Raw genomic sequence first — 16,901 nt, 5'->3', positions numbered from 1 at the left:
GGTCTTAATGTCTATGCTCACTGTGAAATAATATTGTGCACAGATTGAGAGAATTATTGTTTTAATGGATGAAAATGCTTATATCCACAATAGCATTTTGAACTGTGAGCGCAGTGAGATTCTGCATTAAATAAAAATGAAATAGAAAAGTTGAAGAGTAACAGATTAGATAGAAGGTTAGAATTGTGAACTATTTGTAGCAATTTTTCCTTTTGTGTTTGTGGCCTCGATTTCACGTTATCATTCTTTGTCTCAACGTCTACACGCAAACGGAAAACGCTTTTCTAAAAATATCTCTGGCCTAATGAGACCGTTATCTACTCTCTTAAATTACCAACATTGTCCAACACAAAAGAATATTGTTTATGGAGAAGTAGGACACTTATTTTGCCACTCAAATGAAAAGGAGGCCCTACATTAATAATAATAATAATAATAATAATAATAATAATAATAATAATAATAATAATAATAATAATAATAATAATAATAACATAACCAAGGAGTGTAGATGGTGAAAGTAGGGAAGGAGTATGAAGCATAATCAGGGGCGTACCCATCAAGATTTTCTTGTTGGACCCTATGACTTTTTCAGGGGAAATGAAATGTAATCTTTGAGTTTTACGTCCCACGGTTATGCCGGTCAGGCTAAAGGAGACGGTCATGATGAGCAATGAATGAAAATGGTGGAATGAACAAAGTGGGAAGAAACGGTAGAACCCCGAGAAAACCCACGCACACGGTGTTTGTCCACCACAAAGTTCACTTGGCGGGGGCTGGGATCGAACCCAGGACCCACTTTTTCAGGGTAGTCAGACTGTTACATGCCAAAAGCGAACCGAAATTCGTTGCCAGAATGACTTCCACGGCTATTTGTAGACATTTTGGCACAACCATTGCTACCAAACGTCAGAGAATTTACAGTACATTCAATCCGTTCGGCACAATTTTATTAGACTTCAAAACTGCATAAGTGTCAGTAATCTTATACAACGGCTTTGTTCGTTCGTCTATCTGTCTGTCGACAGGTATCAGAGCAAGAACGGTAAGATATATCGGGAGGTTTTACACCTTCCATTAACCCTCTATTCAAACGAGAAGTGGTTTAAATTAACCATTACCGGTTTTAACATTTATCGCCATAGAACAAAATGGTATTGGAAAGCGACAAGGGTTCTCTGCAATTGATTCGGATTCTCAAGCAACGATATCGTCACAACCAGCAGCACTTAACCGAAACCGGAAGTGGTTGAAATTTACTAGTGCTTTCGGTTTCAATACAGAGTTCTGTAGAGCAGAAACTGTCAGAAATATCCAGAAGCGTGTTGTTTCAATCCATTCAGCTTGCCAAGAGCAGGTTCTATCTCCTCCCTTAACGATCTATTCAAAACGGAAGTGGTTCAAGTGAATGATTTCCCGTTTCAACATTTACTCCGGTTTCAACATTTCACATTGACTCCAACTATAGGAACGGGTTTTCCTTAGCGAAGTTTCGAACTAAATTTGCTCTTACTATCCCGTGATAGAGAGAAATGAAAATTTATCACGGTGTAACCAGTATCACGGATTAACACGAGTTTACCCTGTAGGGCTATTAAAGAGTAGCCTTTGGGAGGCAGTTGCCCCATCACCCATCCCGTGGATCCGCCAGTAATGTACGAAAAGGACAATAATATTGTAGTTTATGTACTTTCTACTTTTCGTTCCTGTACGAATGTACTTCAGCAACAAGTATAATGCTCACGAAATTGAGTGAGAAAGTGGAGCTGTGATAGCATGCAATTCACTAATTAAAAAGTTATCCCATACGAGTGCTAAAATGGTGCTCTCAGAGATATATGGAAATGTTTACACACTGCGTGAGAGTTATTGTGGCTTAATAAAATCTTGGATCGTGGCTCTTTTTCCATTTACAGACTGCAAATGTTTTATAATGTTCCATACGACATCAGTGTCAAACGCTGCTTCGTAACACAGAAAGAAGTCGAGGATGTCTCGTATACGAATATTGCAAGTAGTATGTGCATAAAGAGTAGACCTGTCACCGTTAGGAAAATACATAGATAGAACCTTGTATTTTGGTATGTATAAGTAAAACAATTTCTTCCAGCAAAATAAAAGTTCTCAATTATTATTGGTAAACAACGAAACAATTTTTAGCGTCACCAAAGCTTCTCTCTCTCTCTCTATTTCTCTATCTGTTGAAAACCACGTAAGCGACTAAGAGAATTTACAATCAGACGTGTTATTTCGTTGTTCTAGATTTGCTGTACCCATTGATATGTGCCTTATTTTTGTACGACGTTATAGTTAAAGACAAATTAAACATTAATCGTCGTCTCCCTTAGATTAAAGGGCATAATCATTGGACGTTAATCTGACTTTTCTTTCTTTTCGGCTGCAGAATAATACCCGTTCAATACTACAGAGACTTACTGTCTTAAGATTAGACCCCTCCCAACAGAAATTTCTGGGTGCGTGTGTGAACGTTATGATTAACTCTTAAGGAGAGTGAATGATAATGGAAGGATTGGTGGAATAAGAAAGTGGGAGGAAACGGGAGTACCCCGAGGGTGGGTGCACGCGGAAAGACAATAAGTAAATGTAAAATACTTTTCCCTATATTTTCAGAAATAATGATAGAACTAGATTGTTTTTATAAGAAAAAGACTGCAAATAAAGTGTTAGATCAAATTTTCATGCTACATCAATCATTTCTTTGTTAAACAAATATAGTTTTATTGAGAAAGTGTACAAATGCATGTTGAGCTAGGAAGTTTTTTTTTGGAGGGGGGGGCGTCCAGACCCGGTGACCCCAGTGGGTGTGCCCCTAGCTATGTATCATTAACCATAGTGTATAATACCTCCTTCTAGCATCATAATCAAAAATCTGATCAATGTTGATTAGCATAAGTCCAGTGTTAGTAAGGTGGCGTGTTCACTCGAGACTACTCATGATGATTTTCATCAGGGGCGCACCTATGTGGGGTGTCCACAGGATTCGGGACCCCAAACTTTGTATCTTGACTAACATTCGTACACTTTCTTAACATACTATACTTGTTTGATAGGGAAATTACTGATGCAGCCTATAGATTTAATTTTACACCTTATTTACTCTTTCCATTCTTTATAAAGATAAACTAGTTCTATTTTTCCCCTGAGAATGTAGGCGGGAGTAATTAACAATTATTTGTCGTGTTTGCGGATAATACAGATTCAATACTACATAGGCGTATTGGACCGGCTCCCCCCCCCCAAAAAAAAATGGATCAAATCTTAACAAAAATTTCTGGGTGCACCCCTCATTTACACCCACACATATCATTTTGGTATAGTTTTGTCTCTGCTTTCTTTTTTTCTTTTCTTTTTTTGTTAAATACTAATAATATGCTAGAAGTATTTGTATTATGGAAGTAGGAACACCGATTCTAATGTTTGTTCTCGTGCATGAGATTTTTCAGCCTCATTGGGAAACAAGTTTTTTATTTAATCAAATAAATATTTCTGTAATGATTCTCGACTCAAGTACGAAAAGGCAATTACGTAATATATTTTTTCCTTATATATATATATATATATATACAGTGGCGGATCCAGGATATCATCAAGGGAGGGGCTAAACCATGATTTGCCGTTTTATCCAGTGTAAAACAGGACTGAAGTCCATTTTATCCAGTGGATACCTGAGGGTCAAGGGGGGCTATAGCCCTTACAGCCCCCCCCCTTGGATTCGCCCTTATATATATATTTCTTTTCAATGAAATGACACTTAATGTTATTTAGAAAACGGGAAATTTCTCGTCTCGAAAATATAACGAGAACGGAAACAAGAAGTACCTTTCTAAGTTCGAGACAAGAAGCATTAGTGTTGACTAGTCTCCTGAGAAACACTAGTTCACCAAAGTCTTAAGTGTCAAATACTATCTTAGTGTTACGTGATCCTCAGTATAAAAGCTGTTGATTGATTAAGTAATTGTATAAACACAATCAATTGCATTTATTAACGTTTATAGATGAACAACTCATTACGCGATATACATCAATAGTAAATTTGGTTCTGAAACGAAATGAAATCTTCCAGTTAAAAGTCCCGCGATTATTTCCCTACAAAACGAGACAAGGAAAGTTTTTCGAGAATTGAGACGAGACTTCTACAAAACTAAAGAGACGAGACAATCATCACTGATATTGAAATGTCGAGTGTTCTGCGTCATTAGTCTGTGGCCCACTCGTAGAACATAGAAAAAGCAAACTTGTTTATTCTAGGCATGGGCATCAATGCTGGAGGATTCATTACTTTCAGTTGTCCAGAGAACAAGGTCTCGAGGTTCACGGAAGATGCATCTATAAACACGAAGGCAGGGCCGTTGTCAACAGTTTATTTAACTAAACAAATACATGAAAGGTGTGTGTTTTAAAAACCAACCTTTCCGAGAATCAACCTGATCCAGTTATTTAATGTGGAATTGGTTTTCCAGTCATCCGGCCACCGATGTGGTTCTATCAAACGATCGAACAAATTACATAAATCACGTCTTCTGTTTCTTCCTGTTTCAAGGCCTTTCCCTTGGGAGCGAAACGAGAAAAAAGTGGCTGCAGCTGAAGAAACGGACGTCGTTGAACTGTGTTCACAGCTTCATTCAGCTCATCTCCCGCCTTCGTCATAAAACCAGCCATCGCCGGCGGCTATTCCGGTGGAGCCTTCCATCGGCTGCAACTTAACTCAAGGCTTTTAAATGAAATCAACTATTCGGCTTCAAGAACATATGTCAATAGATTATGGTTTAAAATTATCAACAACTCCGTATTCACTTTTTCAGTTTCTTTCAAAATATTTCAGAAACGAAAGACTTCCTTTTGCTTTACGTCTCACACTTATGCCGAGTAGGCTAAAGGAGAATTAAGATTCATGTTCGTGATTTTCTAGTAACTACGAAATGCTACAAAAGAAACTAGTTAATGTTCTTTGAACTTGTTTTCATTTTACTCCAGGTCGACGTAATGAGCGGCTATTCGATGCGTTTCGAACGCGCTTTTATGGTTCATGCTTACGCTTGGAATACGCTCACTATGTATTTAAATGTGGATGGCTAATGACAATGCGCTGCAAATGCGAAATCAATAAAAAAAACACAGGAAGCGTCGGCTCGAAGATATTTGGTGCGTTTTGGAACAATAGACCACCTGCTGTTTCGGAATCAGTAAAATATATCTAAAGGAAAGAAGTGTTGGTAGGCAAGGAGATTTTAGCAAGAGACAGCTGCTTGGAAGATGCTTTGTGATCACATCTCTCCATTCTTGTCAACTGACAGGCTCAATCTAACTTACACTTCCAGTGCTCTAATTTTAAAGCTTATACATTTCATCACTAGAGGGTACACTAGAGGGTTTAAAAGCGATATATTTCACTACAAGAATGGTATTTGAATGGTAGTATCTAAAAACTTTCGGCATGCCCCTCGTATTATTTTCAGAATGAGATCAGAGATATTGGCATACTTTGAAGCGTGACTTTAATTTCTGTAATTCATATGTTCTGCGAAGAAAGGTTTGAATAAGAGCGCTGCACAAACTTTGAGCTCCTTCGTGGTTGTATATTCAGCGTACGCGTCTTCGGAGAGGGAGACCCAGGTTCGGTTTCTGGTAAGAGCTCATGGGGTTCGGGCAGCTCGTTAAACTGTAGGTCCACGTCTCATATAGACTCGATGTCGAAAGGGAAGCTAAACTCCAATATAACCAATCAAGCTGCACACATCTATTTATTTCATACCTTAAGAGAGGAAGAAGACAAATGTATTAAAATGTTTTGGCACGTATCGAATACAAATTAGTTTTAATTTAAAAACAAACAAAAAAATGTGGCGTCTGAAACATTAATATTTAAGAGAAAAAGAAAATAACAGAGGAAAAACATTTTAGACAATAAAGTGAAGAATACCCTATTCTAACTACTGCTGACAATCGAATTTATTTAACAACTAAAATTCTCGCGAAAGTAAAAAGTGGTTATTAGCTTTAAAACGGATGTATTATGTGAACATGATCTTTCTCTTTCTGTTCTTTAGAAGCACAAAATATTTGAAATGATGTAACAGATGGAAATATCACGATTCCTGGTTACTCATTTGCAAGCAGTAGTACTGACCTTGAATCTTCCCGTTAAACGTAAAATGGTTGCCAATAGAAGACCACAATATGTTGTCTCACGATTTGAGAGGACACTGAAAAGCTCTGTTTAATGTCCAGACAACGGACACAAAATAGATTAGGCATCAATAACTAAATACATTTTGTCTTCATCTTCACTTCGGCGCCATATTTCATAAGGACTTTCTTTATCCCATATTGGATGTCATTGTGTTAAGCAACTTCTGTTTACTAAGCCAAAATAGAAAGTTACAAAAAGGTATGTTTTATACAGTTTCCGCTATTTCTGAGGGAAATCTAAAGCTTAATTCCTAGAAGAGACGGGAGACATGGTAATTCTCGTCTCGTTTTCAAGAGGAGAAAGGAATCAAGTCTAGTGGGCAATACTAGTTCACCGAAGTCTTTAAGATCCCCAACACTATTATAGTGTTTCACGATTAATAGTATCAAAATTTAAATTTATAAATTTATTGTAAATATAATGAAAGACATATTTATCAACGCTTAAGACAAGCAAGGCATTACACAACATATTACATCAATAAATCTGGTTTAACCTTCCTATGGTCCTTCGAATCTACATACACGCCCATCCTTGGGACCTATTTCACCCCAATTATTTAATTTCTCATAAGACATGCAAACATGAAAAATAAACTAAATAATAGTTAATCTAGTGTCTTGAGGTGGTTTAATAATAATAATAATAATAATAATAATAATAATAATAATAATAATAATAATAATAATAATAATAATAATAATAATAATAATAATAATAATGAATAATATAATATTAGACATTGGGTTCAATGTAACCTCGAGGTCTGATGTGTTACGTTTTTATTTAACAAAGTTATTATAATAATTAGCTTTTAACATTTGGATTATACAAAGAACTAAACTAGGTCGAGGAATAATAAATTAATCAGTAACCGAAAACATCGTCCGTGGGGTCATATTGACCCCAAGGATATAGGAGAGTTAAATGTTATTTCATACCCTTTATAGATCATACCCTTTTCGTTCATAATTTACGAAGCACAACCAGAAAAGCTTTGGGCAATAGAGAAGAAATGAGAAAGAATTGTTCGAGAATCACCAGGAGATAAGGCTTCTACAGAATTTACGAGACGAGAAAATCTCATTTATCGTCTCGTCTCGTTGGTGAAATCTAACTGATGCCAGAACGTCCCACAAGGATTCATTCCACGAGTAGTCCTTTGTTCATGTCTTTTGATGTAAAGCACTCGGGGACCACGTACCTTCACAGAGGACAGAATTTTAACGTCGTTGTTGAATATTATTGTGCTACCTAATTTTCTTCTTAAGTCTTTGGTGGACAGTTTAGAGTTTTATCCTCTCTTCTACTTTTGATATAAAGTTTGTGCAGCCAGTGAATAAACTTAAAAGATCGTTTATTCTTTTCTTTAGCACAAGGTTGTGCGTGAAGCCTCGAAGGCAAAAAAAGTGGGCGGGAGGACTTTTTATTACATAAATACGGTTTCCTTCCTTCCTTTTATAAAAACATCACGCAATTTACATAACTACAACTTTTCTTTTCGTGTTGCTGTCTACGCGCTTTGCATTTCAATCAAAATGGAGGCAGCATCTGTCTATAAACCGCTGGAAATAGTTTTGGACCAGAACACATAGCATACTAGCTTCAGTTTTTGTTTGTTTTGTACCGCCTTGCTTTGTAGACCACACCACACTTCTACTTATTTCCTGTGAAAAATTCTAATCTGAAGCTTTGCTCCATGTTCTTCAACAGGGTGCGAGGTCTTAGGGGTATGTGGAGACTAACAAATTAACCTATGATTCAATGTCGCGTTCACAAAGGCTCTATCCTTAGCCAACTGGACTGGATCGAGTTTTTATTCTGTATTTGTATTTCTGCGAGATCCATTCTAATACTATCCTCCCATCTGGGTCTAGATCTTCCTAATGGTCGTTTTCCGATTCGATTTCCAGTTAAAACTTTGAAAGCGTTCCTACTTTATTTCATTCTGTCTACATGATCTGCCTATTTGAGCCTTCTAGATTTACCCTGTTAAATAAAGTGTATAATTATGCAGTTCCTCATCGTGAAGTTTCAGCTATTCCTCATTCCCGTTCCTCTTGGATCCAAAAGGTCGCCTCGGGATTCTACTCTCAAATACTTTCAGTCTGCGTTCTTTCCTCAGAGTAAACAACCATGTTTCACAACCACACAGCGCAACACGCATATTAGCTTTTATATCTTCCCACACTTAATATTGTTGGAATAAAGTTACCCCTACTAAGTTACTGGGAGTGACATTACTGTGAAAAGTTTCGAAATTCATTCCAGTAATTCATAGTAATTAATGGTTGAGCGAGGATTATTTGCAGAAAGTTAGTTCGGCAGAAACGCTTCTCAATTGCAGGTGCTTAATTAAATATATGTACTCTTTATGTCAAAGTATTAAAGTGCTAAGAATTTATCTTTTTATTTATTTATTTATTTATTTATTTTACACTCCTGTCTTTCCCGTTCTTCGACTATTAGGATTTCGTACCTTCTTTTCCAGCACTTCTCTAATTTGTTTTAGGATTTAGGATTTAGATTTCTGAGCTTTTGACATATATGGCCATTTAGCCCGACACGTTTTGAGGGATGATGCCCCTCGGCGAGCAGAGGGAAGAAAGAAAGAATTGGGTAAGGAAGGAAACGACCTGAGATATGTGTTAGGTAACACCCCGGTATTTGGCTGGTGTGAATGAGAAAAACCCAGGAAAACCTCATTCAGGGTGGCTGGCCGGAAAAAGTTTTTACACATCTTCGACCGTGTGCTCCCACCGGGAATCGAAACCGGGACCGCTCGCACGGTTGGCGAGAGCGTTAGCGGATAGTTTGTTTTACTTAAAGCAATAGTGCATGGTATCTGAACAAAAGTTCCTCAAGAGACAAGACGAGATAGAATTATCGTATCTAGTGACGAAACGGGGACAGAAATCTTCCAATAGAAGCAGATAAGCCTAGACCACTTTCACGACTTTCATCTTGGAGACAAGACAGCTTCAAAAACCCTTATCTCCTGAGCATTTCACTAGAAATTTCTAATATAGAATAGCAGGTATGTATTTTGTATTCTTTTCTGTTCAAATCATTTTAAACTCTAAAATATGTATCAAAGTGTGTTACGGATCAATCATAATATTCTAATAGTCATTGATATGTGATTAAGTCTTAACGTTGTGTATTACATCTTAAACGACAGAAGTAATTCTTACTCTTTTGCAGATTGTTGCAAAATGAACACAAACAAGTAGTTAATGTTTGAATCCAGCATTGAAGCAAGTAACCCGGAGAAAATTAAAAGATTTTACTTACAAAAGTTGTCCAGTCGGAAACGACCACTAAACACCAAGTTCGGCAACTTGTTACTGGAGTCCAAACCGAATACAAAGAATAACAAGTGAAGGAAAACTCATGTTGTAACTTGTTAAGACCAGTTGTGCAAGCAATGCCAATAACTTCATTTCATGTGGGTTGGCGATGGCTGAGAGGATGGCTGTCGCGGAAATTAACGCTCTTCTTCCGTCATTCAATTCAAATGCAAAAAACCTAACAACACTGTATGAGTTCAAGAAACAAAGGCAAATACATTTACAAAGATTTCAGCTAGTGAGACTGCAGTGAATTAAATACTGGTTCTCCGAAGGAATTTAGTGCGATCTCAAGCTCCTTCGTCGCTAAGCTGTTAGCGTACTCGTCTTTGGTATGGGAGACCCGGGTTCGATTCCCGGCGAAGCTCATGTGCTTCGCATCCCCACGTTAAGTTGTAGGTCTACATCTGATACAGCCTCACTGCTGAACGGGACGCTCAACTAAAAATCAAATCAAAAACCCAGTGCGATCTCACGGTGGCTCATTGGTACAGTGCTTACCCATGGTGCGTGGAATCCCTGATTCGATCCCCGGACAAGTAAGTGTCTGTGATAGACAACATCGTGTCCGTGGTTTTTTCGGGGTATTCCCGTATCCTCTTACATTGTCATTCCACCAATTCTTTCATCATAATACACTTGCCTAAATCATCCGTCTCCCTTAGCCTAAAGAGCGTAATCGTGGGACGTTAAACCGAAATATTTCATTTTTCAACAATTTCTTGTCGTTTATTTATTTATTGTTAGTAAATCAACAACAACAACAAAAGATATGGGAAGTCTGGAAAATATTATTTAATGCTTATTTAATGACCTATAATTGTAGTTCTCACTACCTTTTTTATAGTGAAGAAGTTTGAGTCCCTGGTAACTATGATGTCAGAATCTGTATATTCGAATTTATACCCTATATGGAAAGGGCTTAGTTTCTTAATAGAATTATTTCGATACGTTCTAAGTGTTTCATATTATTTATTGTTTTCATAATATCTACTACAACTTAGTACAATAAGTTTCCTGTTTGTCATTCGTTATTGGTTTTACCTGTAACACTATTGTAAGTGCACGCTGTGTTAATAGTTTAGGGATTTCTTTTTCTGAAGGGCAATTAGTAAAGTTGTCTGCAAACAATTGATTAAAACGAAAGTCCAACGTCGATGGTCCACAACTGAGGAACAAAAGTTCTTTCCCCGGCCGCGGTGGCTCAGTGGTAAAGCGTTCACCTCTGGCGTATGGAATCCTTGGTTCGATCTCAGCTCGCGCCAAGTCAGCTTTCGGGTGGACAAAGACTGTGTGCGTGGGTTTTTCTCTGGTTCTCCCGTTTCCTCCCACTTTCTTCATTCCATTATTTCCTTCGTTTCTCATCATCACCGTCTCCTATAGTCTATGAACTTAAAGATTTCATTTCAAATGTTCTCTTCCACATACTAAGAAGGTCAAGAACTACTTCCATTTCAAGTTTCAAGATAGGGTAGGTTTTGTCAAGTGGTTTACAATATTTACTGTCTTTTGATTACAAATACAAGGCGAAAACGTTGTGACGTCATGATGAGGTACGCATCTGACTTCATTTGATGAATGTAATAGTTCTCGTGTACTTCGCAATAGTTATGTCCTCCAGAGTGGGTGATGAAATATCACCATCATTAGTGAAACTCCAGAGATGGGTGTGTTACGTTTTGTTCGCCATATAGGCCTATCAGTACGTGATCCTGTAGAGACTAACAGGAAAGGAACAAATAACTCATGGCGACGTGAATAGACTATCTCTTATCATTCTCCTCAATTTTAACAGCTTTTTATAATTCCGAGTCAGCTGTTTCCATCGGTTCAACACTAGAATTACGAAATTTCCGTGATGACTCAGTCCTTAGCATTTAACTGCAACATTCCGAAGCGACAGAAAGTGGATGAACAAGATGCTTTCGGTTGAAAGAATTTGATTTAGAAAAAGGGAAAAAGCGCGAGGCCCGAGACAAAATATCAATAATCTTCTTGTTGGCAACTTAGGGGTTTCGGGTTCCAATTCTATGTGCAGTCATTTTCACTGACGTTTTGCAAAAGTTTCCCTCAGTTTCAGCAGGTAAATATTATAATAGTACCCTTAAATATAAATCCAAGCCAACTTCCTCACTGATTCCAGTGTGAAATTGCCTGTGTAAGTTTGTTAAATACACAAATTCTGAACCAACAACTTCCAGGAAAAGCAAAAAATTATCATAGCGCGATATACGAAAAAGATCCTTTAAGCTATTATTATTATTATATTTACCTGCTTGCTAGAGCCATATTCCTAAGGCAGAACAGTTTACCGACCCTTCTGAAACCTTGATTTGCAACGACAAATGGAATGAATGGGTTTATCTAATAGATTGTGGTTAAACAAATGAATTTATTACCTTTCCATTACTTACTCTGCCTTATACGTTATTAATCAAATAGCTCTTGAAACTAATGGAGATAATGAAATCTGGGAAAGTGCGGATATATACGTGTTTATCATTTTAGCTAACACATCCCCATCTACATAAATGATATTAGATTGAAGGGCATCATTGTTCCTTCAATTTCAGATATACGCAGGGGTAAAAATGAGGGGGAACGTGGGGGCGCCATCCCCCACCTCGAAAAATATGTACGGCGTCCCTCAGTTCCAAAAAATACAATGGGCAAAGATAGGCAGGAGGAACAGCGTGATGTAGGATAATACTACAGCATCAAAGAACGTGAAACCGTACTATATCGGTGAAGAATCTTGCCCTGCAATGATGCTACTAATAAAATGAGCTTTCCGAGAAAAGTTTTTGATATTCACGGAAATTTAATTAAGAACTTATGGAAACATCTGAAACTAATACAACAGAAATTTCTGTTTTTAAAAGTGAGTTTTTTTAAAAATGCTTGTTATCAATGGTTTCTACAAGTATAATATTAAGGGATTTTTAAATGGCAAACATTTTGAATTTATGTAAAAGTATAAAAGTAAATTTAATAGATTTCTATTAAATCAAGTTGATTTTATTTGTGGCAATATGGCAATTGAAGACGTATTCTGTGCAGTGATTCCCATAAGAATTGATAACTTTGAATTATGTATACCCAAGATGATAAATATAATAAATAAATTAATTAAAGATTCGTTTTACACTGCCATGTTTGAGAACAGGCAAAAAATTAAATAGCTATCTGACATTAAAAGCAAGAACCTTTCTAAAGAACATCTATTGTTAGATAGTTCGTGGATAAGGTTATTTAAGAGTCTGATGACTATTGACAATCATGAAAACTAAAATGCCCCGGGTTCGAGGCCCACATTTGATATGAAAGGGTCATTGCATTGAGAAACGTAAGAATACTTCAAGGGAATGGGGAATGGGAAACAACGTAAAATTTACCTGTGAAGCACATGGTTGCTGACTTCTTTGGGGTGAGATTCTAGCAGGAAAGCTAAGCGTTTTTGTCCATTGAGCCAAACTTCGCACCATCTTCTGTTCTCTGAAACCCTTCAGTATCCTTGGTTATGAACACACAACTAAATGACAACAGGAGAAAGATGTTTTCCTCAGGGAGAGAAGGGACACACACACTGATACACTTGAACACAGACACTATCTTATTTTTTCTGTCTAAACTTAAGCGTAAATAATTTCTTTCAAGTTATTGTCTTTTCCCACTGGAAACCCTTTGTGACGCGACGGATGCACTGAACACTATGAGCTGCTAACGCCTGTCTGCCTTTCAGCCACAAACGAAACGAAGAAAAATGTGAAAGGTCTGCCGGCACACTCCACTTACCACAAACCTCACTCTACCGCGACGTGTAGAGCAAAACTTTGGGATTTACCAGTGCGAGCGGTGCGCTTTCATGCGTGCATCATGTTATGCATATACGAATGCATAAACAGGATAATCAGCCTACACAACACGGTGACCGTTGATGGCGCACCCAAACCGTCTTCATGTCACGACGACCGCGATTGCAAATGAGGCAGTCACCATTTTAGGAAAGTATTCACGAAGTTCTGCAACTCATCAACTGAATTCTCTCGAATAGTTAAGTTTAAGGGATTTATTCTACGGCCTCCGACCACACATCTTCAGCTGAGCTAACACAACAAACACGTTCACCCACCGCCTTACTCGTCTTCCCTCAAGAATAACAATGAATTCAACACCAACACTCAGAAGTCAGCTGTAGTTAACGCATGCGCACGAGGTCTCTACGTACGGTTTCCGTCAATGAACTTTTCCCCCAAGCGACAACAAAGATCCCTCCGAGAGACGACACCAGATGGCGTAGGCTCCTTGCCTGGGGGAACACAACAACAACAAGGAGATAACTGCTGTCTACGCAACAAAGATGTTTATATTCGTCAGGAGACTTTCTTGTGTCCCGCCTTCTCTTTCTCTATCAATCCAGAACACAATCTCAAAAAATAACATAAAAAGGATACATGAATAGATTAGTTACATAAGGTGGCGTAATTATTTTGTCAGCGCTCTACCTAATAAATAAAGAAATCGCGAGGTCCCGGGTTCGGATCCGATGAGCAGCATCGTGCTTGAAGTTTTTCTAGTGTTTTTCATCAGCCCCGACAAATAAATGCCTGTATAAGACCATTCAACATAGGTCATTGGTAACTTTCTTCCACTTTCCTTCAGATTGTTTTTGTTATTTGTTGATTAGACCCTACCACTGGTTTCGATGCAAGTTAGGTTCGTAATTTAATCACGAAGGAGAGGTTCAAGTATTTTTGAAAGAGTGTAAAAAAAAAAATTGAAATAAAAATCTTGCGTAGACCATTTCTGAAAGTCGTTTAAATAAACAAAAAAATTTACAAAACAAAATATTTCAAGCAACTCATTGTAAATTATGAATTTTATTTATTTGAAGCTTGCAATAGCAGATGGATAAACCTAAGTTTTAATGGAATATGAAGAAAATCGTGGTCCCACTGGCAATCAAACCTAACTGTCCTGCATCAACGAGCAATCTATGTTATTATCCATATCTTTTGCACCTTTAACTTTTTTCCGAACTACTTTTAGTTGTAAAATTCCTTGTTCTAGAGTTTTAAATCTAAATTTGGTCAACAAGCATTGGATGTTAATGATAACAGTAGTTACAGCTATTCTGGATCAGGGCTTGGTCCTGTGATCCTACTTCTCTAGGAGGCGATATAGTTTGATGGGGAACGACGTACTGTGAGGATTGGCCTTGTATGATGGTCTGTGCACCCGCCTCCTGCACCGCGTTCGAGTTCTGGTCGTGGCTTGGAGATTACGTTAATAACGTCGGATCGCCAATCGAATGTCAAAGTACATACAAAAAAGAAAGAAAAGAACAGAAAAGAAAAAAGAAAAGAAAAAACTCAACTCAAATAATTGCAACTCATAGATAATGAAGTTAAGGATAATTCCTCCGTAAAACGTATTCAGAAAGTAGTCCTTAAAGTATGCAACCAAATGTCCATCAAGGATTGAAGATTACATATAGGCCAAGGATATTTCTATTAGGAATTGGAAATAGTGATGCAACAAAATTGATTGATTGATTTTTGAGTTTTTAACTGTAGCTTTCCTTTCAGCAGCGAGGTTCTCTGAGGCGTGACCTACAGTTTAACGTGGAATCCGAACTACATGACCTTCCGCCGGGAATGAAACCGGGGTCTCCTACGCCAAAGGCACGTACGCTAACCGCTTAGTAGCAGATTTGGCGTGGGTCAATGCAAACTTGACCCACGACCCACTGACCCACCACCCACCGTCACCCATGGGTTCATTGCCCTGTATTGTTAGCGCTCCATATAATAAACATAATCTTCAGCAATTATTATAGTAGAAAGCAATGGATATATGAAGCCAAGCACTGTATTTTTTGTTTTTGATTTTTTTCTCTTAAATAACATCGATCATTTTCGATCATTTTTACAAACCAACTCACTACCAATTTTCCATATATAGAAAGTGCCCCCATCCATAAAGGAGAATTTTTTAAAAAAAAGCTAGGACACATTCTGTTTATTTTCAATAAAGAGTTAATACACTGAATTTCAGCTCCGTAAGTTTAACGGCTTGCGAGATACTCATTTTTTTCGCAAAAATTCGGATCTTCACTACCTCCTTAGGATATTATGCATTATAATAAAAGCAATATAACATCCCACTTTGGATTAAGGCCTAACTATATACCAAAAGTAATTTCATTTGATTTTGTAATTTGACCGTGATGATCAGGCACACATAGTTACATTCAATTTTTTATATAATAATTTATATATTACAGTGATTCAAAAATGTATTTTTTCCAGTAGTTTGCTCCTCTAAAAACTCACAGATCTCGAAAGTCAAGTAGTAGTATAAGTCCTATTGCTATTATTACAATTAAAAATATCAATATCGAAAAGTGCCTGAAGTTCTTTTTTCACTTGGTTAGATATACTCACCTCTGGTAAGTAGACAGAATCAAATGGAAAAGGAAGGGAAATGAAGGTCTTGGAACAAAACGAAGACAAATTTACCAGTCTTCAGAAGATAGTCTACAATGCAGGGTCAGTAGATCATACTGAGTCGGTGGGTCGCAGTGGGTCATAGTGGGTGGTGGGTCACAGTGGGTTACTGTGGGTGGTGGGTTGCAGTGGGTCACGGTGGGTGGTGGGTCACCTCTGTTGACCCACGACGCACTGACCCACTCTGAAAACTTGACCCACTCCATATCTGCTTAGTAGAGCTCCTTCGTGGCTAAGCAGTTAGCGTACGCGCTTTTGGCGTGGGAGACCCGGGTTCAATTCCCGGTGGGAGCTCATGTGGTTTGGATTCCACGTTAATCAGTAGGTCCACGTCTCATATAGCCTCGCTGCTGAACGGGATGATAAACAAAAATCAACTCAACGCTAACCACTTAGCCACTAAGGAGCTTCTGATGCAAGAATAACAAAAAAAAAAAGACCTTTTACCTCTGCAACATATTCACATAAATTTACAACCTTCATTAGTGTTGGCCACGAGACAAGACAGAACGAGAAATAAGGTTTCGTCGTCTCGTCTCGCATTTCTAGAAGTCTCGTCTCATCTTGATTCTCGAGGAGTTCTTTGTGGTCTCGTCCGAATTTTCGGAAAGCTTTTCTTGTATAGTCTGAAAATGTCTCGTCTCGTTTTGATAATGTATGTGTAAAAGGTATGCCCTCACTAATTTTCTTAATTTTGTCTGGAAGTTATCAATATCTTCCATCTCGCGAGAGATCCACAAAGGATGTAATACAGCAATTAAAGTACCAAGATATATTTATTATTGGAGTAGAGCGTACAGTGTGTAATGACTTGCATAAGTTTAGATATTT

General features: G+C 37.7%; 1 protein-coding gene across 5 annotated transcripts in view; it reads right to left on the bottom strand.

Moving 5' to 3' along the window:
- Traf4 (TNF receptor associated factor 4) overlaps positions 1–16,901 on the bottom strand; it is a 175,681-nt gene that overhangs the window by 55,629 nt on the left and 103,151 nt on the right. For 2 of the 5 annotated variants that reach the window (XM_081770420.1, XM_081770423.1), the window contains exon 1: positions 12,957–13,728. The exons of the other annotated variants lie outside the window; for them this stretch is intronic. In XM_081770420.1, the coding sequence (XP_081626546.1) occupies positions 12,957–13,046 (90 nt within the window). In that variant the 5' untranslated portion in view covers positions 13,047–13,728. Of the gene's footprint in view, positions 1–12,956; positions 13,729–16,901 lie in introns of those variants that run through there. 5 annotated transcript variants of the gene reach the window in all.

This window comes from Thermobia domestica, chromosome 9 (assembly GCF_964235325.1).
Source record: "Thermobia domestica chromosome 9, izTheDome1.hap1.1, whole genome shotgun sequence".
NCBI lineage: Eukaryota > Metazoa > Arthropoda > Insecta > Zygentoma > Lepismatidae > Thermobia > Thermobia domestica.
Note: the sequence above shows the minus strand (reverse complement) of the source record. Positions and strands in the feature narration are given on the sequence as shown.